This window comes from Apis florea, unplaced genomic scaffold (assembly GCF_048593485.1).
Source record: "Apis florea isolate Af1SG1 unplaced genomic scaffold, ASM4859348v1 contig_3571_pilon, whole genome shotgun sequence".
Lineage (NCBI taxonomy): Eukaryota > Metazoa > Arthropoda > Insecta > Hymenoptera > Apidae > Apis > Apis florea.
The window spans coordinates 636374-662018 of NW_028256783.1; the positions used below are offsets into that span (position 1 = coordinate 636374).

General features: G+C 29.5%; 2 protein-coding genes across 4 annotated transcripts; one reads left to right on the forward strand and one right to left on the reverse strand.

Moving 5' to 3' along the window:
• Positions 1 to 855: 855 nt before the first annotated feature.
• Positions 856 to 23156, reverse strand: HERC2 (E3 ubiquitin-protein ligase HERC2). Its single transcript, XM_086914055.1, has 13 exons — positions 22804 to 23156; positions 22477 to 22730; positions 22209 to 22409; positions 21894 to 22104; positions 21381 to 21638; positions 9426 to 21283; positions 9025 to 9348; positions 8610 to 8919; positions 7637 to 8358; positions 7085 to 7523; positions 2308 to 2531; positions 2077 to 2231; positions 856 to 2010 (listed from the first exon to the last, which is right to left on the reverse strand). Exons 2-13 carry the CDS (start codon positions 22667 to 22669, stop codon positions 1777 to 1779), a joined length of 15129 nt encoding a protein of 5042 aa, XP_086770181.1. The 5' UTR covers positions 22670 to 22730; positions 22804 to 23156; the 3' UTR covers positions 856 to 1776.
• Positions 22977 to 25391, forward strand: LOC100873045 (xaa-Pro aminopeptidase 3). Of its 3 annotated transcripts, none has more exons than XM_003693386.4 (4): positions 22977 to 23580; positions 23688 to 24629; positions 24712 to 25074; positions 25152 to 25391. In XM_003693386.4, exons 1-4 carry the CDS (start codon positions 23532 to 23534, stop codon positions 25310 to 25312), a joined length of 1515 nt encoding a protein of 504 aa, XP_003693434.1. In that variant the 5' UTR covers positions 22977 to 23531; the 3' UTR covers positions 25313 to 25391. The 3 variants fall into 3 exon arrangements, with proteins under 3 accessions (XP_003693434.1, XP_012341591.1, XP_086770183.1); XM_012486137.3 differs by having other exon boundaries at positions 23239 to 23600; XM_086914057.1 differs by having other exon boundaries at positions 23378 to 23617.
• The last annotated feature ends 254 nt before the right edge of the window (positions 25392 to 25645 follow it).

Below are 25645 nucleotides of genomic sequence, written 5' to 3' on the forward strand. Positions count from 1 at the left end.
GATAATTTTAAATATATATATATTTATTAAATTATATAATTAAATATATATATTTATTATAAATATATATAAATATATATTATATCTATTATAAAAGTTATATATACTACATTCAATGTACATAGTAGTTAAAAAAAAATAAAAAAGATAAAAAACTGAAATAATAAATATCATTCTAAAAATCCGTGCTTATAAATATGTTCAATAATAAAAAAATTCTTAAATAGTTTCATCTTAATGATAATAATTGAAAATTATGGCTTAGATAATTTAGTTTCATTAAATTTTCAAAATATTAATTTCACTTTAAAAAAATTTAAAATAACAATAATAATGATTATGAAGAAAAAAAAATGCAATAAGAATAATGAAAATAAAAAATAATAAGAAAAATAAAAAATAGATAATATAATAAATATAAAAACGAATATTTACATTAGAAGATGCAATATAAAAATCATTATTTATCCATCTTGGATTTATATTTTTTCAAAGATATATTATAGATATGTTTTATAATATTTAATAATTTTATTTCAACATTATTTGGATTATTCTATATAAGACCAATGTGTCATGATACAGATATTAATTTCGATTTGTTTAACAGAATAGTAATTAATATCATATTTTCCTAGATGATAAAAAGCATTACAACCTGCATTATTTTTATCTGAAAATAATATTTAAATTATTTTCTATATTATGTCCAAAATATTAAATTTTAAATTATTTAATTTTATTATTTACATTTGGTAATTTTGTTACAGATAATAAATTCAATGTTTTTAATCTCGTATAATTAATATGTAACTGAAAATTTAAAAGCTCTAACATAAATTAAAAAACACACACTTATTGTTAGAAATATCTTGTGTTTTATTAAACAAAACATATTTTTAATGAGAAAAAATAATAAATTTATATAATATTTCAATGTTATACTTCGTATTGTAACTGCTATAGTATATTTTTTATCGTTTTAATGATCATGTTTATAAATTCATATTATTAATTATTCATTAATCTTTTATAATAATGATTTGTTTGTATTGATGCGCAATTATATAAAAAGAATTCAAGAAGTAATATTTTTTTTAAATTCATATAAAAACGCAAAATATTTTTATTAATTTATATTTTTATTTTACAAGAAGTATAATCATAGAAAAAAAATTATTTTATTTTTCTCATATATTTTATGAATACAATAAAAATTATTTATGATTAGTTTTTTGTTTTGCGAAAAAACAAAAATTAATTTTTTTAATTTATATATCAATCATGATGTTAAATTTAATAAAATTTTACATATATAAAATGAAATTGTATATCTAATATACGAGAATATACAGATAATTATATCAAATATAAAAACAATATACATAGCTTTCTAATTATACAGATATTAATATATAAATATAAAATAAATAATAATATTGCATAGTACGCACAAATAACATGTACGAATAATACACTAGAGCATTCTTTGATAATAATAGTTTTTAATAATACTTTAGAATGTCAGAATATTTTCGATAGTAAGCAATATAACTTTTATAATACAACTTGAATTATTCATGCGCGCATGTGTAAAAAAAGATAAAAGAAAAAAATATACTTCTTAAACTTAACAGATTAAATATTTTATCTTACTAAATATCTTGTTTGAAACTAAATTTAACGGAAAAATCCTTTTTTGATAAATTATTATTTCAAAAAAATTAATAAAAAAAATTTAACATAATTGCATGAAAAAAAAATTGCAGGATTTCTTTAAAGCGAAATGTATTCTTCGCTAGCAAGACTGTCCGTTTCTTCGGTATCTGAATTGGTTGCAGCTTGTACTCTAGCATATTCATCTGTGTCAATACTCTTACAAAAATGTATCGCATATTTTAATTTTTGTCGTAATACTGGTTTACAGGAGTATCTGGGCATTTTCAAAAGAAAAAAACATGTATAACTTTCAGGAAGAAAATGATCTGGCGGATTATATTTATCCATTACCTAAATAGAAAAGAAAAAATAAGAATAAATAGCAAATAATTATATAAATATGATGAAAATATTTACTTGTAAGACAAAATCTCTTCCTCGAAAGTCCGCAATTGTACGTGGTAAACGAGTTCTACCCCAAACAAATCGTAAAAACAAAGATCTTTCTTGATTGGAAAATTCTTCCATTACTTCCCAAAACCATTGTATTAAAGGAGCTGTTGCTTCGATCCCTAAGAAATAAATATATAATGAGAATTGAAAAATTAAATTATATCATAATATGTAACATATACACATATGTTATACCTTTATAAGTTGCAACAGATTTTAATAAAGTAAGTGGAATATCTGGACTGCCACAAACCATTGTTTCCAGTTCAGGTCCACTAAATAATGCGAGAAAAGGTACAGGTATAACTTTTGACATTCCTTCGCGAACGGCAGATACTTGAGTATCAAATTCATGTAATCTATAATTTAGAGCTAATTGCACATATTCATGTTTATTTTCTGGAGTGATTTTTCGATATCTGAAAAAAAAAATAATTAATAATAATAATATTATTCTTACAAGTTTAAGCAAATAATTCTAAAATGTCATTTTTAAAATTTTTATATAAGAAAAAGAATATAGGATATAAGACAGTTTTGTTGTATCTATAATTATAGCTTTTACATTTTCAGATAAATAAATATCTCTTAAAAACTTCATACAAAATTGATCTTGATCTCGAAATTCAAGGTCAAAATTTTTCTTATTTCATATATTCTACTTATATATTTATTCTATTTTTCAAAAGAACATTTTTTTTTAGTAATTATTTTTTTACTTCATTATATCATTTTAAAATTCTATTATTTTTTTAAATAAATTTTGTTTATATTTTTTATATATTTCGAATATATTAGGCATAACGAAAAGTTATAGTAAATTATTAACATTTTTTTTAATTATTATAATATGTACAAGTAAAATTTGGTTTTACAAAAAAAATTTATATATTAAAACTTGCCCGGTACATCAATAAATATTATTTATAAATTTTTGGCATATGCATTTAGAAAGCTTCATCTGAAATAGATAATAAATAATATATTACTGATGAAATAGCAATTATTTCTCGCGTGCGCGAATGTATGTATATGTGAAATATTATTATATATGATGTATAATGCATAATATAATGTTGGTAATATAAAATAATATAATTTAGTTATAAATAAATTGCGGATCTTTATGTAAATATATATTTTGATATGCTATTACTATTTTACATATTTTAATCAGAAAATATATACACATATGTTCATATATTATATTATTACTTTTATTTATATTTAGTTAAATTATTAAATATCTATTACATAATTTAAATAATGTTATTTAATGTTATTGTTATATGTAATACTATATTGATCTATATATATGTATATTTTTCATATATATTTACATATTTTATGAGTATAAGTTCTATATATTTTTTACATGCATATTTTATATACATAAAAATCCTAGTTATAAATTATTAACAAAGATTATAATGTGATAGCTAATAATATCTATTCATATTAATAGTGAAACAAATTTAATTAAATGTCTATATCATATTAATGAGAATTTTTATATATCTTCACATATATATAAAAAAAACTGCTTTCATCAATTACTTAAATAAAATATTTTCAAAAAATTTAATTATCGAAAATATGAACAATATGAAATCTTTTTTAAAAATTTATTTCATTTTATTTCTTAATATTTCGATATATTTCATATTGAGGAATAATACTTTGATATTTAATCGATAATAGTCAATATTTATGATCTATCTAGTTATAAAATATATTTATATTTAATTTTTAAAGACAGTTGAGTTATAAACCATGATTTCTTTAACAAATTTGATTTTTATAATGAATAAAAAACGAAATAAAAAAAATTTTGGCTTTGAATTTCAAGATTAAAATAAATTTTCCAGAAAATTTTTTATTTAATTTTTTTGAAATTGAAAATATAGAATCTATTTATATTAGCTGATAAATTTTTTTTTTAAATTCTGCACATATGTTTGGTTTAAACATATAAAACATATAAAATACGTGATTTTTTCCTGTAAATATTAAAAATATGAAAAAAATATTTATAATATTTATAATTCAAATATTTCAAATTTATAAAATTATAAGGAATACTTTGTTTAATTCTGTAAGGATCATATTTATATTTTTTATCTTTAAATAAATTTATATATTTTTTATTGTACATTCTTGTAATTATATTTATGTTTATTAATTATTAATATTTGAAGATAATCAATAATTCAATAATTTTTTTTATAAAATTTCATTAATGATTCTACTTCTCGATGAAACCTATTGTTTTTAAATTCTATAAAAATCAAAGTACAAAAAGAATTGATTTGGATTTGTTCCAGTTGAAATTTTATAACTAATTTAATCATAATTGATAAAAGTTCAAAGTTTCAACGTTTCGTGCACGTTTATACATTCGTTTTTGTATTTTGGACATTTATGAGGTTTTAAGAAATTTTGTTAAAAAAGTGTTTAGAATTTATATTATTGATATCTGAGATGTATACGCTATACGATAAATAAACTTAAAAACAATATAAAATATTTTTTGCTTGTAATTTTAATTCGATAATTATAAATTGGAAACATTTTTAAATAATTGTAATTTCGTAAAAAAGAATGCTTTTTTAATATAGTTTCGTTTTTTTTTTTTTTTTTGGAGAAAAATTATCGTATCTTCTAACAATACAAGTTAAAAATAAAAAAAAATTTTTATCAAATATAAGAACAAAAAGTTTATAAAAAGAATGCCAATTAAAATAAAATTAATTTAACATATTATAACATAAATAGTGAAAAATTTATGTTTTAATTTAAGTTTTTCATATCATTTTTTCAATTTCAAAACTTATGTATACCTATAAAGTATTATAAAATTTGATATTTTTTAGTAATTTTTAGTATTTTTTAGTAATACTTTATTTCAATATTTAGATAATATTTGACTTACTTGACTTCTAAGTAAATATTTTTTGATATTTTTAAATATAAAAATTATAGAAAAAATTACACTCAGTGTACTTAACAAACAAGAAAATTTTAAAGTTTGAAACATTTATATGTTTGTATTTGTATAAAATGTATTTATACATTTATATGTTTTTATCTTCTTGATTTCAATAAAATGGATTAAAAGTGGAAAGATCAAACTTTAAAATATTAAAATATTAAAACTAAATTTTAAAAAATTTAATTTTAAAAAATATTAAAACTTTTAAAATTGTTTTTATAAATTTCTTATGAACTTTAGCAAAGTTATCACAATTTGTGCAAATTTGAAAATAACTTTATCCTACTTTTAGATGCAAATATAGATTATTGAATTAATAACTATTATATTTAACTATATTTACGTACTGAAACATTTTTTTAACATAAATAAATTAAATAACAATTTTAATAAATTTGTACTATGATCATTAAGAGAATCAAAATTTTCGCTATGTGATTTTTTGTTATTGGAATATTTAAAATAAATAGCTTTCAATATACTAATTATTAGTATAATTTAATTATGCTCACAATAATTATAATTATTGCATATATAGAAATAATATATGAAAATATATGAAAAAAGAATTCTTAAATTAAAATAATGTATTCTAATATTGGCTAGAATTACATTATACTATTTTGAAATATACAGATTCATAATGTAAAGTCCGACCAAATAACATTAATATTGTTAATATATATAATAATTAATAACTTAACAAATGCAATATAAAATATACAATTTATGCATATGCAATTATTATAATTAATTTAAAAATAATGTTTTGAAAATATTTTCAAAATTTAGTGTTAAAAATATTTACAAGAATATACAATAAAAAATATAAAATTCTATTTTATTAAAAATTTACGGATGTTTAAATATGACTTTTATAAATGATTATAATAAAATCAAATATATGTATCTTGATATCATATAATTATCATCTCAAACATTTTTCTATATTTTTAATATTTGGAAATATTATTAGATCATCTCATTAGTATATAATAATATAAATATAATAATTAATATAATATATATATCAATATAATAATAATATATAATAATTCAAAAGAATAATTTTAATATATGCGTGCATATATAATATTTTAATTTATTTATTTAAATTATTAATCTATTAATTTTTATTTGTAAGAGTCATTTCTTATAATATGAGGTAATTCTTTAATTTTCTTTCAAAACAAATTTCTAGTTTTTCTTATTAAAAAATTTATTATTTAATATTAATTTTTATTGTGCTATTTAAAAAATTTTATAATAAAAATAATAAATAGTAATATTTTGATGTTGATTTCAAAAAATATAATGAATTTAATGTATATTTAATGTTAGATTATAATGAATTTAATACATTGATTAATTTTAATTTTTTGTTGTTATTACTTTCGTTATATATATTCAGATATTGTCATCTTCATTCGAAAAAAATTATTTACAGTTTTCAAACAACAATCCTTTATATATCAAAGCTAGATATTGTTTATTTAATTCTTAAACTATCATGATGATTTAATTTTGTTTTTAAAGCGTAATAAATGATTCTTTATAACTGAACTTTTAACATACATTATTTATGGGATTATCTAATACTTATATATTCAGAATGTTAATATATTATGTTATAATATGTTATTTATGTAATATCTTTGGAGAATCGATTTTCCTGAATTATAAGAATCAAAGTTTGTATTAAACGAAACAAGATGAAAATAAAATCAAATCAAATTGTCTCTGTTACACTATTCTGCACTCTATTTCTGTCTCACTTCATCTAACTTAATGTGAACTTAAATTATTTAATAAGCAATATCTTTATATACAAATTTTTGTATTTGTTTTGATCTCTATATTAATAGAGATAATAATAGATCCTCTAAAAGTATTTCAAAAATAAATATCTTATATATATATATTTAAATCGAGCATAAGTGCTAAAATTGATACAAAAAAATAATGTAATAATGTAAAAACCTGCTAGACAAAGATACATCGTGTCCTACAGCCGACGGCGTAGAAAATGGCATTTCAAGTGTTTGAAACATTTTTTCGTCAGGATCCATATCTCGAATGCATAATAATCCGGGAACATAATCCCTATCAATTTCAGTTAAATCTGCAGGTGTTAACGATATACCCGCAAGTTGTTTCCACACAGGTTCTGCCAAATTCAAACTCAATGGACTACCAGTTCGTATAGCTATACCCATTAAAATTCCAAGAAATCGAAACATGTTCATATGTAATGGTGAATCAGCTATTGGATTCAAAAGAAAACAATCTCTATTAGTGCCACTATCATCTCGACCATTTGGCGTTGGTATAAGTAATGGTAAGGAACCATTTTGTAATTCATCGCACATTTCTGCTATACTCTCACTATATCCGCCACCGCAATCGTCTACGCTCTCTCCTGTTGAGAATGTGAGACGATTTCATTAATTTTTTCTATTTTTAAATTTTTTTTTCTTTTCATATTTTTCTTTTTCTGTTTTATATTTAATATTAAAATTGTTATTAACCCACCGATGAATTTCACTTTCCAAATTCTATGAGGAAAAAAGAGAACATCCTGTGTTAATAAAGATATTTTCGAAACCATTTGACCGAAAACAGATTTAATACCATCTGGTCCAGCCAATCCACCTTTGCTTCTAGCTCGTTTTACTTGTATTCGATTTAATTCTATTACTGGTCCGTGTTGTCGATCTCTGACCATCGTTGCTTGAACCACTTTACGGAAAGTTGCTTCTTTGATGCTGTATACTAATATAGGTGCTAATTTACTCAAACTAACAGGGCCAGTAATTGGATACATCGGCAAACACGGACAAAGTAATTCAGCAAAATGATGAAGAAGCACTAATCGGTTGTGCAGCACAGGAAAGGGTAAATCTTTTACCAAATCATACTCCATTGGTGTAGTGGCAGGCATTTTGCTTTGAGTAGCTTTCATTGTACTCCATGCCAAAGTGTGAGCACTACCACAAGCAACTCGAGTTATTTTTTTACCCTGTAATGCATGAACTAATCTTGGTCTTTGAAGCGCACTTGTTGTTCCATCGCCCAACTGGCCTTCATCATTGTCTCCCCAAGTGAAAACTTCTCCTTTATCGGTACATGCTACACAATGTAACGAACCAGTTGCTATAGAAATGATTTTTTTTCCTTGAAGTGCTGCCACCTTACGTGGTCTTCGCACATGATCATCTGTTCCATGACCCAAACGATGATAATCTCCTTTACCCCTGTTTATGTATAAAATTTGATAATCATCTATTATCTAAAAATAATTTAAATATAGGAACCAAAAAATGAAAAACGGTCAAAAAAAATGAAAATTCAATTTTTTAGCTATATAAAAAATTAAAATACGTCCTCTATTTTTTTTTTAATTTTTTTTTTTTTTTAATTCCTGCTTAAACGGACCTAAAGATTTTACATACGAAATATTAAAAGAACTTAAAATCATTAAAAAATTGATCATTTGAATTTTTACCATGTATATATTGCTCCTGATCTTGTTAATGCTACTGAGAATTGACTGCCGCATTCAACTTTAACGACACCAAGTCCTGCGAGAGATTCAATCTTCATCGGAATTTTACAACCATCGCTGCCTCCTCTACCTAGTTTTCCGTAATCTCCATCACCCCAACTCCAAACATTATCATCATCAGTAACACAAAGAGTTTGCGCATCACCACTTCCACATGCTACATCAATTACTTTATAATCTTGTAAAGCTTCAATTAATTTGGGCGTCAATTGATCTTCGCTATCTCCATGTCCTAATCGTCCGTATCGACCTAAAATCGATAATAATTATATATATTTATATAATTATATATATATTTGTTTTTATTTGTTTTCTCATTATTCGATATTATTGGTTTTTACTTTCCTATTCATACCTTTTCCCCAAGTATAAAGCCAGCCAGCGCTAGTAATTGCCGCGCTATGATGGCCACCACAAGCTATATCAACAATTTCGGTACCCAATAACTCTTCGATTAATTTCGGTCGATCATACGACAATCTGTTTCCATGTCCTAATTTTCCGTCATCTCCTTCTCCCCAAGAATAAACATGTCCCTCAGAACTTAAGGCAAGGCAATGTTTACCTCCTGAATTAACAGCTACTTTTTTAACGAATACATGTTGAATGGATTCCAAAAGTGTAGGTACCATAACAGAATCCGTTCCTCCAATCCCTAGACGTCCAACAGCGCCATATCCTATCCAATGATAAATAAAAGTGTAAGACAATAAAAACAAACATTGAATCAAAAAAAAAAAGAAAAAAAAAATTTACCAGTTGCGTAAACTTTTCCATCAGCAGTAACTGCAAATAAAGTTTGCTCTCCACCGGTAAGCTGGACAGGTCGAAGCGCAGACAAACTTTCACAAAGAACAGGTAATTTCACTTTTGCTCCTTCAAGTCCACCTAATTGTCCGCGATGATTATGTCCCCAACCATAAATGGCACCAGAACCGTCCCATGATAACATCCAATCTTCTGGCCTACGATTTAACCATTGTAACAATTGCTCATCATGTTCCTGTTTGAATAATTCATGATTTTCATGATCCTTAGTGTTTCCTTCTTTGTCTGTTATCATTTCGTTAATCTGTTTAGTAACTTCAAGACAGAATGGTTTTGGAAGAGACGTCCGATTTATAAGAGATTTGGCAACTCGTATGGAAAGACAGTATCTTCGAAACCAAGACCATTTGTGAATTTCTGAACAACATTGCATACCATCCAATTCAAGATCGCAGGCAAGTGCTACAAGAACTTTGAAAAAATCACTATGCATTAATTGTTTTCCACCGCGGACCAAAGGATCTTCATAAGTATATTGTTTCAAAAGTGCTTGAGGTAATGATCCGAGAAGTGATGAAAGTGCGATTTCCGGGCGTATACCTGGTCCAGAAGAATAGACGACTTGTAATTTTTTTAACGCCCACATTCGTTGTTGAGCAGATAATACGCTTAATTGGCTACATTGAGCTAAAGTAGCTGTTAATCGTGTCGCGATATTTTTATCCAATGTGATCAAAGTATTATCCAGAAGAGATTCAGCAAGTGCAATAGAAGGTTGCGATAGAACTGCTCTATCCGAGATTAAATCATGCGGTGCGAGGCTCGCAAGTACAGGATATACTGTAAATCGCCATCCCCAACCATTCACCGATCCGTCCGAAGAAAATCTCCATCTGAGCTCATCACCTGGAATTCGAATCTCGGCAGCCCATTCACTCCATTCTCTGCCAGACTTCACAGCCATCACTCGATTATTACTATCCATAATAGTGAGCGGATCGTGGCGTCTTTCGGTGGAACAACGTCGATCAAATTCAACTCTAAGAGCCTCTGCACCTGATATTTTAACATGGCCAGTTAACGTTGTACCATCTATATATGGATGTGGACTTTCTTGTACTATCGGTTGTGGTACATTGCTTCTATTATTTGAATTCGCTACTGTGTCCTCCAACTCTGTAATACAAATTTCTAGCACTATACTACGAATCGAATGATTCACTTTCGCTAGTGCGATCAATACTGAAGATATAGTCTCTTTAGCTCCTTTGCATACTCGATTAGCAACAGCTAATTTTAATAAATCGATCAGCATCCTCCCATCCTCTTCAGTCAGAGTACATGTAAAATCATCCAAATTACGATCTGAAGCGACTCCTTCGCCAACTATTTGCGCGTTAGATGTAAGAGTTGCTGCAATCACGCTCATCGCGCTGCTTGACATTTTTGAAGCACGTGAGGATAAACTAGCGGAACTAGACATCGAAGGAAAAACAGTTGCTAATGGATAATCTTCAGATTCGGGACTCGTTCGCGGGCTATTGTTTACTAAATTAATGAGTTCCGCAGCATTTGCTGGTGCTTCTCCACCACCTTGTGCACTATCTCCCACATTCTGATATACATGATTATGTCCTCCACCAATAATATTCGATCCAGTAATTGTTCCATCTGGCACCATTATTTCAGTTATTGGACAACATTTATTATTATTAATACCAACATTGCCATTATTAGCTAATTTTAATGTTGAATGACTTTGTAATGCCGTAACTACAATGATTCGAGCTTGTATTATACGAAGTGCATTTATCACATGTTGTAATGCTTGCTGCTTCGCTACATTACTTTCCAACGAGAGAATAATGCTTGAGAGAGAAGGTCTGTTGCCGGAGGAAAAAGTGGATATATTAAGGATTGTATCACCATTGGTAATATCGCCGCCGTTTAGTTGAGAAACGGTAGATGTTTTAGAGCAAGAAGGAACCGGATAATTGCTTAAATCAGTTGTTTCCAATCCGGTGATAGTGCTTTTAAATGTAAGCAACATTTGACCCAATGGATCCTTTGTAGTGGGAAATGTGACTGGCTCTTGATTATTAATCGCTGGTTGATCGGTCAAAACCCAAGCAATGCTATGACTGGAACCACAAGAAACTCGATTCACTCTTGCATCATCAAGTTCATGAACCAATGATGGCTTCTTGTTAACGATTGTTGTACCATTTCCCTGTTGACCATGATCGTTATCGCCCCAAGCATATACTTGTCCAATATCCGTTACCGCTAAGCAATGAAGAGCACCAACAGCGACGTGTATAACTTTTTTCCCACGAAGTCCTTCGACCAGCGTTGGTTTTCGAACATGATGATCGTTACCGTGACCAAGTCGAAAATAATCACCTTTACCCCAAGTCCATACTTCACCGTATTTAGTTAATGCAAGAGAAAATTGAGCTCCGCATTCGATTTGCACCACTCCCAAACCATTAAGTCGATCAATCAATAATGGTGTATAGCAACCATCGCTGCCTCCTCGACCTAGTTTACCGAAATCTCCATCACCCCATGAATACACCAATCCATCTGCTGTCAATGCCATCGTTTGTGCATCTCTGCTACCACATGCAATTTGTATTATACGCTGACCAACCAAGGATTGTACTAATTTTGGTTTTGATTGTGTTGCAGTATCGCCATGACCCAATCGCCCATACTCGCCTAAACCCCAGGTATATAACTCTCCACTACTAGTTATAGCAGCTGAATGACCCGATCCACATGCAATATCTCGTATTCTCTTTGATTTTAAAGATTCTATTAATCTTGGTTTATCTAAAGAGATGGAGTTTCCATGGCCTAGTTTGCCGTCTTCTCCTTCACCCCAAGAGAATACTTTACCATCTTGGGTGAGAGCTAACGCATGTTTTCCTCCTGAATGTACAGATACTTTCTTGATTACGTATTGACTCAAAAATGGGATAGGCTTCGGTTCGCATACATTGCTATCGTCTCCAAGGCCAAGACGACCATTCGTACCTTCTCCGCATGCATATAATTTTCCTTCTTGACTGACTACAAATAAAGTTTTACTACCACCAGCTATGTGAACGGGTTTCAATTTTGAAAGAACTTCGCTATAAACCGGTAATTTGATCTTTGATCCTTTTAATCCTCCGAGTTGATCTTTGTCGTTTAATCCCCAGACATAAACAGCCGAATGCTGAGGTTGTGGTTCAGATCCACGTTGCGAGTTCATCTGCTCTTGAATGATCTCCCAATCTGAGGCAAGAAATGAAATGGATGTTGCTAATTGATTCTCAAATACTTTTCTTTTGCCAATTATTTGAAGGCCACGTATCTTACAGTCTATACCACCGTTTCGACATTGTTTTATTGCTATTTCGATACACGGATAATATTCTTTCATATCTTGGAGTAAAAGTACACTTGTGTCAGTATGTCGTACACTGATTGTTGTCAATTCTACTAAACTGTTGAATGATTCGCCAACATTTATCGCAATCAGCGATGGCATATAACTGCCATCTTGTGGATTTACAATTATTTTCAACGAATGAATTAATATACCAGACAACATTTCCATACGAATCCAATGCTTTCCCTGAGGACTTTGCCAATATAGACCAGATCCATCGAATAATCGTGTTGCCCAGCTTTGTGGCGAAGAAACTCTCAATGTTCTTATACATTTAGACCAATCATCGATTAAAGACGATTCTGTATAATCTTGTCTATGATACCTTCCCGGTTTGCCGGCATATACCGCTGCTGAGCCTGGCTCGACGATTCGATTAAAACCGTGTCGATGACATCGTTTCGTATAAAAACAATTTTCACAGAGATTGTAATTTTCGCAATATTTGCACTTGAAACGTGGACCGGATATTGGTAATAAGTGACAAGAATTACATGAGACTGAATGATGGCAGGAGGGCACTCGCTCCATTTCTATCGCACAACCAGTCCAATTATTTTGTTGCGGAAAATCAATGGCCACATCTTTCCCATTGTTTATTATACCTGTAACTATTCCGATACTTTGATGATTCACTGAACCCCATTTGTACTTGGGCACAGTCACTGATGCTTTTACTCTTACTTTATCACCAATTTTTAGCGTAGCTGGGCCTGGAATTGTTGGCGGATGACCAAGAAGTTCAATATGAATAAATCTTACCCAGTAAGTTCCTCCTTTGCGCTGCCATGCAACTTGAACATTCAAATCGTGTAAACCTTCCGGATCAATTTTTATAACTTGACCAACGTCACCGTATTCCACTTCTTCGTAGCTTTTGCAGCATCTTACTAACATACCTGGTATCAGATTATCCCTTACATAAATCGCATATTCATCGACTGATAAAAAATCGGAACGTTTCATATAATTTGGTGGTATTATCGAAGAAGAAATAGCTTCGTGCGTCGACGGAGATTCGTCAATATTTTCACTGGTTGAATCTTCAGGATCCGATAATCCATATATACTTGATAACGTTTCGCTGTCACTTAATGCAGCATCCGGATTTTCAAGAAGCCAAGCTACCACGCTTTCTGCTGTAATAAATCCAACAGCTGAACTCAAACTTTTAATTGCAAATTCTACACTTTTCTTTGGAAAACCCATCTCTATCAATTGGGCAACTAGTGGACTCATCGGTAAAGGACTTTTTCTTCCAGTACTTTTGCAATGTTTTTTTTGACTAGATGTCAATGATATCAAAGAACAATCAGACACAGGAGACTCAGGCTCTGAAAACGGGCCTGCAGTTGTTGCCACACCTCCTACTGAGGCTGATCCTGATGCTGTGCCCGTGATTATTGTGTTTGTTACTTGAATTAAGGAATGTCTTAGTTCAGAAGCTAGATATTGAGAAACTGTAAGTGCAGCCTCTTCCAATTCTTTATGTTTGAATATGGGTTTTAATGGTTGAGGTTTTGTAGCTCGCGTCAGCATTTCTTGGAATAGACTTGTTCGTTTGTTACGACAATCTTCTCTACCGTCAACGTTGGTTTCCTCATAATTATCCTCGCTATCTATGTCTCGATTAATAACATTATTCATTCCATGATTTTCAAATTTGTCATCATTGTTATTATTTTTGTTTTTATCATTGCTATTATTACCATTATTTCTCGTACTGTCAATTACAACTACTCTCGCATTGTCATCTTCGTCATCATCGTCATTGTCTTCATCATCCTCATTTTCTTCTTCATTTTCATCAATATCGTTGTTATCATTGTTTTCACCATGATCTTCGTAAGCATGATTGATTCGATTAATCTTATCCCATCGTCGACCATCAATTTCACAATTATTTTCATCATTAATATGTTCACCCATGTCAATTTGACGCTGGTGATAATGGTGATGATAATAGTAATGGTGAAAATAATGATGATTCTGTTGGTTATGGTTATTATTGTTATTACTATTGTTGCTGATATTTTTGTCAATTATATATTTTAATATTTTTCGTAATTTTGTTTGATAATTTAATATAATTTTTCCGGCATTTAATGCAGCAAGTTGTTGTTGTTGATTACGTAGAATAGATGCATTTACTGAACCAGCTATTACTGGCATACCATTTGGTCTTTTATCCATGCTTCGATGACCCAATAACAAATTAGCCCAAGTAGAGATGAAAGAATCGGGCATAGGCATTCGATCTAAACGAAACTTTTCGCTAAGCTGTCTCATTCCAAAAAATGGAATTTTCTTGCGCGTATTAGCATTGTTATCATCATGTACTTGTACAAGTATTTTTGAATGTTTAGTAAATTTACATATAGTGCTTATATGACCATCGATTTCGATCAAACCACCGATCCTTGGTCTGTCATCAAGTCCTCCAATAACGATAAGAGTTGCCATCACTGTATCCTGAATGTTTACACTGTTCTCACCTCCATTTTCATTTAATTGTATATGAAACAATGGGCCATCGCTTAATAAATCAGAAGCGAGTGACAATTTTGAAGCGAGAAAAGAATTCAAAGTTGCATTCCACTTTGAAAGAGAATGCAGATATCTGACTAATGAAATCAGTTCTTCAACTATAGTGGAACTATAGGAAGCAGTTAATGAAACGCGACATTTATTCGAATAAAGTTCAAAGTTAGTACCCAAATCGCAGCTAAGCGCAATATGTCCTAATATACGAAAAATTTTTTCAAGGAAAGACATTTGACTAGGACTATCAGTTGACCAAGATGGTAGAACAGCAGTAAGTAAACGTACCGTCATTATCTGCTTTTCCAAATCTGGATTTCTTTGTTCAGCTATTATATTTAAAAGAAAATCAACCCATGCCTTGGTACTCAGAGATTTACAAAGTTCGGTAGATTTGGCAATAGCTCTTAATAAGCCAAGAGTTGCCCAAGTTTCATGATGTTCTTTTGCAAGTTGAGAATGTGTATTAAAATCAGATTTATATGCGAGAGATAAAATACCGCGCAATACAGAAGCAAGTATCTTTATAGCAGAAGGAATGACTCTATCAGCTTCGATGCCACAACAAAGTAAGATAACACGAAGTACGGTAATAGAGGCGGATTTCAGACAAGTAGTCGGATGGACATCCACAAAATCATTTCCCTTATCAATTTTAGCCAGATCTTGTGGCGAATCAATCTCGCTATCGGTTTCTGGTGGCGTCGGTGGTTCAGCTAATTTTAAATCATATTTTCCTTCTTTACCCATACGATATGAATTGGTAGTACCGTTATCCCATTGTACACGAATCCAACCATCTTCCCCAAGTTCTCCGATTACTCGACCTTCACCCGGTGGAGGTCCATCTTGATCACCCCACTTCCAGTCAACGCCGCGTACTACTCTTGTACCTATTTTCATCAAAGCCGCTAATTCAGCACCAGTTAATTGAACAGTTTGCGGTTTATTCTTTTCAAAACTATCTTCGTATATGACATTCACTGGCATATCTTTTGGTTTTGTGTCTATATTCATATCCGCATCTACGCCTGGCTCTGTAGATATTGATGGCCCAATCTGTCTAAGCAATGTCAAAATGCTTGACACGCAACCGGAATTTATTAATAATCCAATCTCATTTGCATGCTGATAATTGGTTAACATTCCTAATATCGTTAATAAAAATCTTGCTCTGGGTAATTTTCGTAACCAAGTATATGTTCCTTGATTCAAACTACTTTTGTCGCTTATTTTTGGTTTATTCGGTAACTCTGCTTGAATAACATATGCTCGCAAAGCTTGTACTGCCCAAGAAATTATTTCCGCCTCGGCTAAAATGATTTTCGATTTTTGATATGGTGTTACTGATTGAATATTTTCAAGGCAATGCATTATTCCATTAGCCAAAGATTTATTCTCATGAGAAAGACCGAGCCAGCCATTTAACAACGAATATTTTACCGATGTTATCAGATAATCTTTCTGTAATAATTGCTGCATCATTACAATTCCTTGTTCACGTAACTTTGCTCGTTGCATCTGACAATACATAGCTCGACGTAGAGTTTCAACATCTCCACTGTCCTCGGTAATTACAAAATTTATGATATTTACCATTAATTCACTTGAATCAATATTCAAAGTTTTCTGTTTCATCTTTTCAGTTATCTTAGCAAATGTTTTTTTGTTACCTGATAAATTTTCTAATTTCGGTGAAATTGACGGATGTTTTCCGTTCATTTCTTTCTGTATTGAGTTCTGAGTTGCAATCGAAATTGGAGTCAAAGTTTGCATTGGTGTTGACATTGTTAATGTAGTCGTTGGTGTCGGTATTGGCGTTGATGTTGTTGTCATTGTCGTTAACGTCATTGTCATTGTAGTCATCGTTGATATAGTTGTTGTTACTATTGATGTCATTGTCGAAGCTATAGTTGCCATGATTGGCGATGCCATTGTTGTTGTAGTCGTTGTTGTCGTCATGATCATTGTTATGGACACATCTTCATCAGATTTATTTTTCATTTTCGCATTTTGAATCGAAGCATTCAAAATATCTTCCGGCTTACTTGGTGAATCTCTGTTTTTTCGAATATCTCTGATTATTGTTTTAACAGTTTTCCGAAATTTTGCAACAGTATATAATAATTTTAAATCACGTAGTCCTTTGATTTCATAACTTGTCGCTGATCTTACCTCGTGTAAAAGGAATCTGCATTTTTCTTGTGCCGGAGCACATACCTCTTTATAACTTCTATTTTGTTGCTGTCTAATTCTGATTAAATTCCATTTCGTTTGATGAATTGTTCTAATCATTTCAGCCAATTGTTTCGTGAGTCTTGGACTGTCATTTCCTGTTTCTTGATGATCGATCAAATTTATTACCTGATAACCTAAGGCAAGATGTTTTATTATAACTGCCATTAAAAGTCTGCTAACTTCTTCAACTGGATGATCGCCGCAAAATTCAGTATGTGCTAAAAGATTGTTCGCTTTTGAATATTTATCAATAATTGTTAAAAATGATTGAACTTGAGCATCGGTTTTATGAGTTTCAGCTAAAGCATAAATAAATGCTGTAACTCGATCATCTTCTCGACGTTCGTTCTTTTGCAATTCGTTTTTTATACGCATAGGAAGTGGAGGTTCTGTGGGTGAATTTGCAGCTGTCGAGGTATTACTTCTCGCTTCTCCTTTTTCTTCTTCATAAGGATTCGGTGGTTGTAAAATTTGTAATCCACCTCTAAAAAAATTCGCGTTTAACCAGCGACCAGCTTCCTCTTCGGCAGTTTGTAAAGGTAAACTTTGTCGCATTCTGTGAGCGTGTAATCCTAAAAGAAAGCCTAAAGCTCTTTCTGTATCAAGTAGACAAGAACACACGTCCATTACATCGATTTTAATCTCAGTGTTTTCTGGCTCAGAATGGCAATAATAACCAACAAAATAAGAATCCATCATATTTCGCGATACTTGATCACGAGAAAATGATACATTTGTTTCACCACCGGAATTAACATCCCAACCAGTAGTAGTTCTTTGAAGACCTTCCAGAGAATTTGATCTTTCATCAAATCGAACATCTTGAATATCATATACATTATTATTTACTACTACCCAAAGGCCACCATCACGATTGTGATTTTCTAGATCAGCCCAACGAATAGTAGTAGGTTCGTCTGAAATTGATATTTTATTACCATGTTGTGGAGCTATGATACCTGGCCAAGAAAGATCGTCTGTTTCATTTTTTTCGATTGTTGGTACTAATTTATTGAATCGATTGAGCGCATCTAATATTGGTGCCATTATCTCCATCCAATTCATGTTAAGCAATAATAATGGATAATCGTGTTGCAACAAAATAAGACATGTAATCAATTCGGGTAACAAAACACTTATGATGTCACCTCTTAAAACAGTAGTAACTAATATAAACTGTTTTATAGAAGTATTAGCTAATTCGACCGCAAACGACATTATTTCAGTTACATGAATACAAATTTGTGAAAGATATTTTTTTAAAAGTAACTCTGCTCCAAGCATCTCCTGATCACGTAATTTTTTTGTTCCAACGTCATCGATACATTCATATAATTGTGCAATTAATAATCGTTGAAATTTTAAAAGGAGATTCAAGCTAGGAGAATTATCGCTTCTTTGCGATTCCTCGAAATTGCGAGCTAATTGATGGGTTATTAATAATTTTGATTGCGTAATACAGGTACCATTTTTGATCAACTGTTTCACTAGTTGTAACAATGATATACTTGTATTATTTTTTTCCGAATTCAATTCTTTTGCTTGTTTTGTATCGGTTGATTTGCTAGCATTATTATTCACAGAAAATTCTTTTTCGTCAGCAAGTTCACTTGTTTCCGCTTTTACAGCAGTCTTCAACGCCAATTCCAAGCCACCATCTGCCATTAAACTAGATACTAGCAAATCTGCCATGAATTGTTGACCATTGCTGCCGTTTATTTGTTCAAAATTATTGCAATTTGTTTTTGACAAAAAATTCGATAACGTTTTTGCGCGTTCATTCGCCGTCGGTAATAAAATGCTCCAGCCAGTTTGTAAAACAGCTTGAGCTGCTTCTTGAATTGTTGCTAAAATATCTATGCTGCTTGCAAGCATAACGCATCGCTGTTTCAAAGAGTTTAATAATGGTGTATTGGCCAATCCGACTGATTTACTATCGATATTATGCGTTATCATAGTGTGCAATTGCAATCGAATTAAATTCAATGTGGCGACTGCTAAACACTCACGATCTTGAGTAGGTGGTCGTGTGCTTGGTAATCCTTCGCATGCTTTATTCAATAATGTATCTAATAATCGAAAAGTTTCTTCGCAAATATCAACAACAAATGCTACCCTGTTCGCTACTGACCAAGCTGATGTACACCAAGCAAAACTTTGCGTTGGTCCACAAGCTAAACCAATTACATTTTTCCCGGATAACGTTGGACATAAAGTCGGTTCGGGTACAACAGTGCCTAATGCCGGATCAATTTGACCGTAATCATTTCTACCCCAACCATATATCAATTGATCTTCCGTTAATGCTAATACATGCAAGTTTCCTACACATAATTCTTTTACTTTTTTTGTCTTCAATATATCGATTATTTTTGGATATCTAACATGATCTTCGTTTCCGTGTCCCAATCTATAAGCTTCTCCCTTCCCCCAAGTATATACTTCACCATATGCAGTTAAAGCTGCCGAAAATTGTCCACCACAATAAACTTTTGCCACATTTATATCCAACAATTTATCCACTATCTTTGGTGTTTTAGATCCATCGCAACCTCCTCTACCAAGCTTCCCATAATTTCCATCACCCCAGGAAAATACTATACCAGAAGCTGTGACACATAACGTTTGAGAATCTCCGCTACCACATGCCACATATACGACCATGTGCCCATTTAGAGCGGTTACTAACGTAGGAATCATTACATTGTCTGAATTTCCATGACCCAATCTTCCGTAATTTCCTCTTCCCCAAGTGTACAATTCACCATTTGAACTGAGAGCTGCCGAATACGTACTTCCACACGCTATAAATGTAATATTCTTTTCAACTAGAGCTTCAATTAGCTTTGGTTCGTCATACCATGCCCTATCTCCATGACCTAGTCGTCCACCGTCGCCATTTCCCCAAGAATAAACGGAATTATCCTGGGTTAATGCCAAATAATGTGTACCATCTGAATGTGAAGCAATCATTATAATTGGCTTTTCCGAAAATCCATATACTCTTTGAGGATATTGAGTTTCTGATCCATAATACATCATGTAAACATTCCCATTAACCGAAAGAATCATTAGAGCTCTCTCGGTACAACAAAGTTGTTTGATGCCAAGCTCAGCAATTGTATCATAATAAAATGGAGAGGATCCATTACCCAATTTCACACTTCCCCAAGCTATAACTTCTTGAAAAGTTTGATTATGATTTTTCTGAAATCTATCAGCAATAATAGGAGGCAAAAGAGGAGCAGCTAATCTGCTCAGATTACACATTATTATAACTGCAGCTTTTCGTAAATCTACGGATGTAGAATCATCTTCGGGAAGTCTTAAATATTTAAGTAAAACTTCACAAGGACCTGGTGCAATATTTGTATCTATTCGATGTGACTTAGAAGCTGGTATCATATTTAACCGCCTTAATAACGGTACCAATGGTGCCATGCTTCCAGGTGGCATTACTCGGTTATCTTGATGTTTATGTTTACCACTCAGATGAAGTAGCAAACATACAGAATCTAATAAACTTGACAATGTGGCTCTCTGTGTCACCAATTCTAATAACAAACAAAGAGCGGTATGCTGATCAGCAATTGGAATAGGACACCATGATCTTCCACTAACTATATCTCTAAAAACAAAGACAATTTTCATGTAACAAAAACATGACAAACAAATTAGTAATAAAATTTAATTAAAAATAATTAAAATAATGAATTATAAAATACCCTGTAACAACTTGTCTTAAAAATTTTGCTGAACGTTCTACAACTTCTAACCATACTTGAGAAACATTAGTTTCATCAAAAAGCGTAGCTTCGGGTAATGATTGTAAGGCTTCCAATGATTCAGATAAAAGTTCACTGCAAAATTCTACATCTTCTCCTGATCTCCAAGCTCGTCTTAAATACGCAAATGAAAAATTTAGTGCTGCACGAGATCCTACACGTGCTAAACCTAATGTAGGCTTCTCATTCGATCTTACACTGAAATTATACATGTTTTAAGAATACACATTTATGATATATTAATAATATATATATTTTTAAATATAAAAAGAATATTAATTTAAACAATATATAATTAATAATTAATCAATTAAAATCATGCACGTACACATGCGTATAAATTTTGTAATTTAAATGCATTCGTGATATTTAAGATATTTTATATAATAATGTTTATTGTATAAATAAAAAATATTCTAATAATTTCTACTTTAATCTTAATATTGATTATACATTTTTTGTAACTTGATAGTAGGTTTTGATGTTGTTGAAATATCTTTAGTTTCTTGAGGTTTATGACGAGAATGAGCCAAAAAATATCGTCGTGCTATTACCAGACGTTGTCTTAATCTTATAGCAGATAATGTATTGTTTGCAACTTCATAACATAATTTTCTTTGCTCCTTAATTAGTAATTTAATACATGTTGTTAAATCATGAATAGCTGAAAAATTAATTGTTATAAATTGTTATAAAAATACTTAAGGATATAATAATAAATTATATATTTTAATAATATTTAATACAAAACATATTAAAATTTTTTACATGGCTGAGAACCCCAAAGCCAAGAATCCATTACATGTTCAGCTATCATATTTTTTTCTATAAATGTACTTGTTCTTGCTGCTTCTTCTTCATCTAATTTTTGACATGGGCCACAATTACATCCATGTTGTGGACCACAAATTCCATTGCAACAAGGACATGTTAATACACCCATATTGCAATAATAATGTCCACTTTCACCTGAAAATATCAAAATAATATTTAATTAACCAATCTTTAATTTAAAAATGTAGCACATTTTTTATACCTTTTCTAGCTATTATCCCTGCTGTATTGACTAGGCTGTCACTAAAAGAACCTACAATTTCTCCATCTCGTACCATTTCATTCCAAAGTTCAGCTAAACCATCTCGATAAAGTAGACGTTTTAAATCTGTTTTGAGCCATTTTGCATCTAAGCGAATTTCTGGCCTCATTGTAATATCCAATTGAATGTTCATATTAATCTTTTATATATATTATTAAATTTTCAAAAATCAATGAAGTTTAATTTATAAAATTCTAAAACATACGTTTTGAAATTGAACTAAATTTTTTACATTATAATACATAACTAAATATATATATTATATACAATTTTTTTATTGCTTAATCAATATATAAATTCATTGTATAATTTTCTTTTTTTCCACTTTTTTTTTGAAATAAGTTTCTAACTCAGTTTTTAAATAAAATGAAATTTTATTTTTAAAGAATTCCCAGTAATTCACAAAATTATTTTTCAGGTTAGTCAAAATATATATTTTTGACTTTTTTAAACAGGTACATTTGAAAATTTGCAACTTTGTCTTATGATAAGACAATTGATGTTTATTGGAATCAATAGTTATCTTCTTTCACTTTATAAATACTTTAATAATAAATTGATTTTGCCTAACAAATTATAATTTACATATGATTTGAATTGTCACTGCTTAATAGTATCTTAAGTTCGTTCAATATAACTATATTTGATCGCGACATTACCAAATTTAATTTTTTATAAAAGATTATATCTTTGACTGTGTATTGATCGTAAAAATATAACTCAGACAAAAGATACAAAATCGTAATAACAACGAACAATGTATGTATATAAATACTTAGATACTATATGAAATTTATCGCCAATTTCTTTGGAAAAATAGTTACATTGTGATTGTAATAACAGCTTAGAATGGCTATATTGTATGTGTACAATTTATGAAAGTACTACACAAATCAATTTTGTGTTTATAATGCAGTGATATATAGGTGATAGTTTTAAGGTGTATTAAATAAGTAATTTTTAACATATTTAAATGTTTTATATAAAACTATAAAATGCTTAATACTGTGAAGAATTCTGTTAAATATGAAATTAAAAAATATGGTGAGAAAAAGAAAATAAAAGTAATAATAAATTATAGGTTATTGTTTAAAAATTATAAATGCAAATAAAAATTGTTTATATTATTTTAATATTAATTATAATTTTAGGACAACGGACATATATGCGACATTCATTAGATATAATTAAAAATAATTTAAATCGACAAAAAACTAAAGAATCATTAAGTATTTTTTATCGATCATGTGGCCAACCAACAGTAACCACACATCCTCATTTAATAAAAGAAGGAGAAGTTATACCTGGTATTCAACTTTGTGAATTCAAAAAGCGACGAAGCAAATTGATAGAAAATATTATTTCACATGCTTATATCTCAAATCTAGCTAAATCACATATTGTGATTATTCCTTCTTCATCTAAAGTATACATGTCTGGTAAAATTCCATATGTTTTTCGGCAAAATACAGATTTTCTATATTTTACTGGTTGTCAAGAACCTAATAGTATTTTGATAATTACAATAAAAAATGAAAATTTTGTAACTACTTTATTTTTAACACAACAAGATGAACATTCTGAACTATGGGATGGACCTACGACTAAAGTTGAAATAGCGTCTGAAATGTTTGGTGTAGATACAGCACTTCCAATAATAGAGTTAGAACAATTTTTTATCTCTTTTGTGAATGAAAATAAAAATAGCATCATTTGGTATGATACTATTGATATAACACAAACAAGTTTACATAAAAAATTATATGAATTAGTGAAAATAACAAATTGTCAAATTCTTTCTCCAACAAATATTATGCATAAAATCAGATTAATTAAATCACAATCTGAAATAGATTTAATGAAAAAAAGTTGTAAGATTATTTCAGCAGCAATATCTAAAACTATAGAAATATCAAAACCCAAAATGAGTGAACATCACCTATTTGCAACTGTGGATTATGAATGTCGAATGAATGGAGCAGAATTTTTAGCATATCCACCAGTTGTTGCTGGGGGAAGAAATGCTAATATTATTCATTATATTACTAACAATCAAATAATTCAAAATGGAGATATGGTTTTAATGGACGCAGGTTTATTAGAATATTTATAAATGAAAAAAACATTCTGTTTTTAATTTCTTTATTGTTTTTTTTTTCTTTAAAATTTTTTTAGGTTGTGAATATCATGGTTATTCATCTGATGTAACCAGAACATGGCCAATTAATGGAACATTTACTCAAGAACAAAAAATTTTATATGAAATAGTATTGGATATTCAAAAAATTTTAATTCATAAATTAAAAGAATTGCCTTCATTAGATCAATTATATCATGATATGTGCTCTTTATTAGGCAAAAGATTACAAGAATGTGGATTAATACCAAAACATTTAAATAAAAAAGAATTATTTTCTACAGTTTATTCTTATTGTCCACATCATGTGAGTCATTATTTGGGAATGGACGTGCATGATACAGGAAGAATTTCAAGGAATTTAAAACTTCAACCAGGAATAATAATTACAATAGAACCTGGTAATATATATGAGAGAAATATCAATTTATTTATAATAATTAATATTTAAAATAATTTTACTTTTTATTATTTATAGGTATATATGTTAATCCTAAAAATCAATTTGCTCCACCAGAATTTGTTGGTTTAGCTGTTCGTATTGAAGATGATATTTTAATAACAGAAAATGGTCCGATAATTTTAACAGAAGATTGTCCAAAAGAAATTTTCAAAATAGAAGCTTTAGCGAGTCAATAGTCATATTAACGACTGTATATAATTTTCAAATATAATAAATATAATATATTTAATTTCTAAATATATTAATTTAATATAATTATGTAATAATTGTATAAATCATTCTATTTTATTTCAAATTACATAAGAACTAATAACTTTGAAAGTTATATATTTATAATCAATAAAGAATAACTAAAAGGAATAGTATAATGTAGACAAAAAGTATTAATATGAACATTTATATAAAATTCATGTAAATTCATAATGATTCAAAATGACTTAAATATGATTAATAAAATGATTACTATAAATTTGTAAAAAACAATATAAATGACATTTAATAGAAAGAAA

Bases quoted from the DNA above. Each gene is read 5' to 3' on its own strand.
- HERC2 (XM_086914055.1), bottom strand. From the start codon at position 22,669: ATGAACATTCAATTGGATATTACAATGAGGCCAGAAATTCGCTTAGAT. The intron at 21,284-21,380 runs GTATTTTATAAT...CTTTGTTTTTAG, and splicing joins TTAAGACAAGTTGTTACAGG to AGATATAGTTAGTGGAAGAT. The intron at 2,232-2,307 runs GTATAACATATG...TTTATTTCTTAG, and splicing joins ATCTGTTGCAACTTATAAAG to GGATCGAAGCAACAGCTCCT.
- LOC100873045 (XM_003693386.4), top strand. From the start codon at position 23,532: ATGCTTAATACTGTGAAGAATTCTGTTAAATATGAAATTAAAAAATAT. The intron at 24,630-24,711 runs GTTTATTAGAAT...AAATTTTTTTAG, and splicing joins TATGGTTTTAATGGACGCAG to GTTGTGAATATCATGGTTAT. The intron at 25,075-25,151 runs GTAATATATATG...TATTATTTATAG, and splicing joins AATAATTACAATAGAACCTG to GTATATATGTTAATCCTAAA.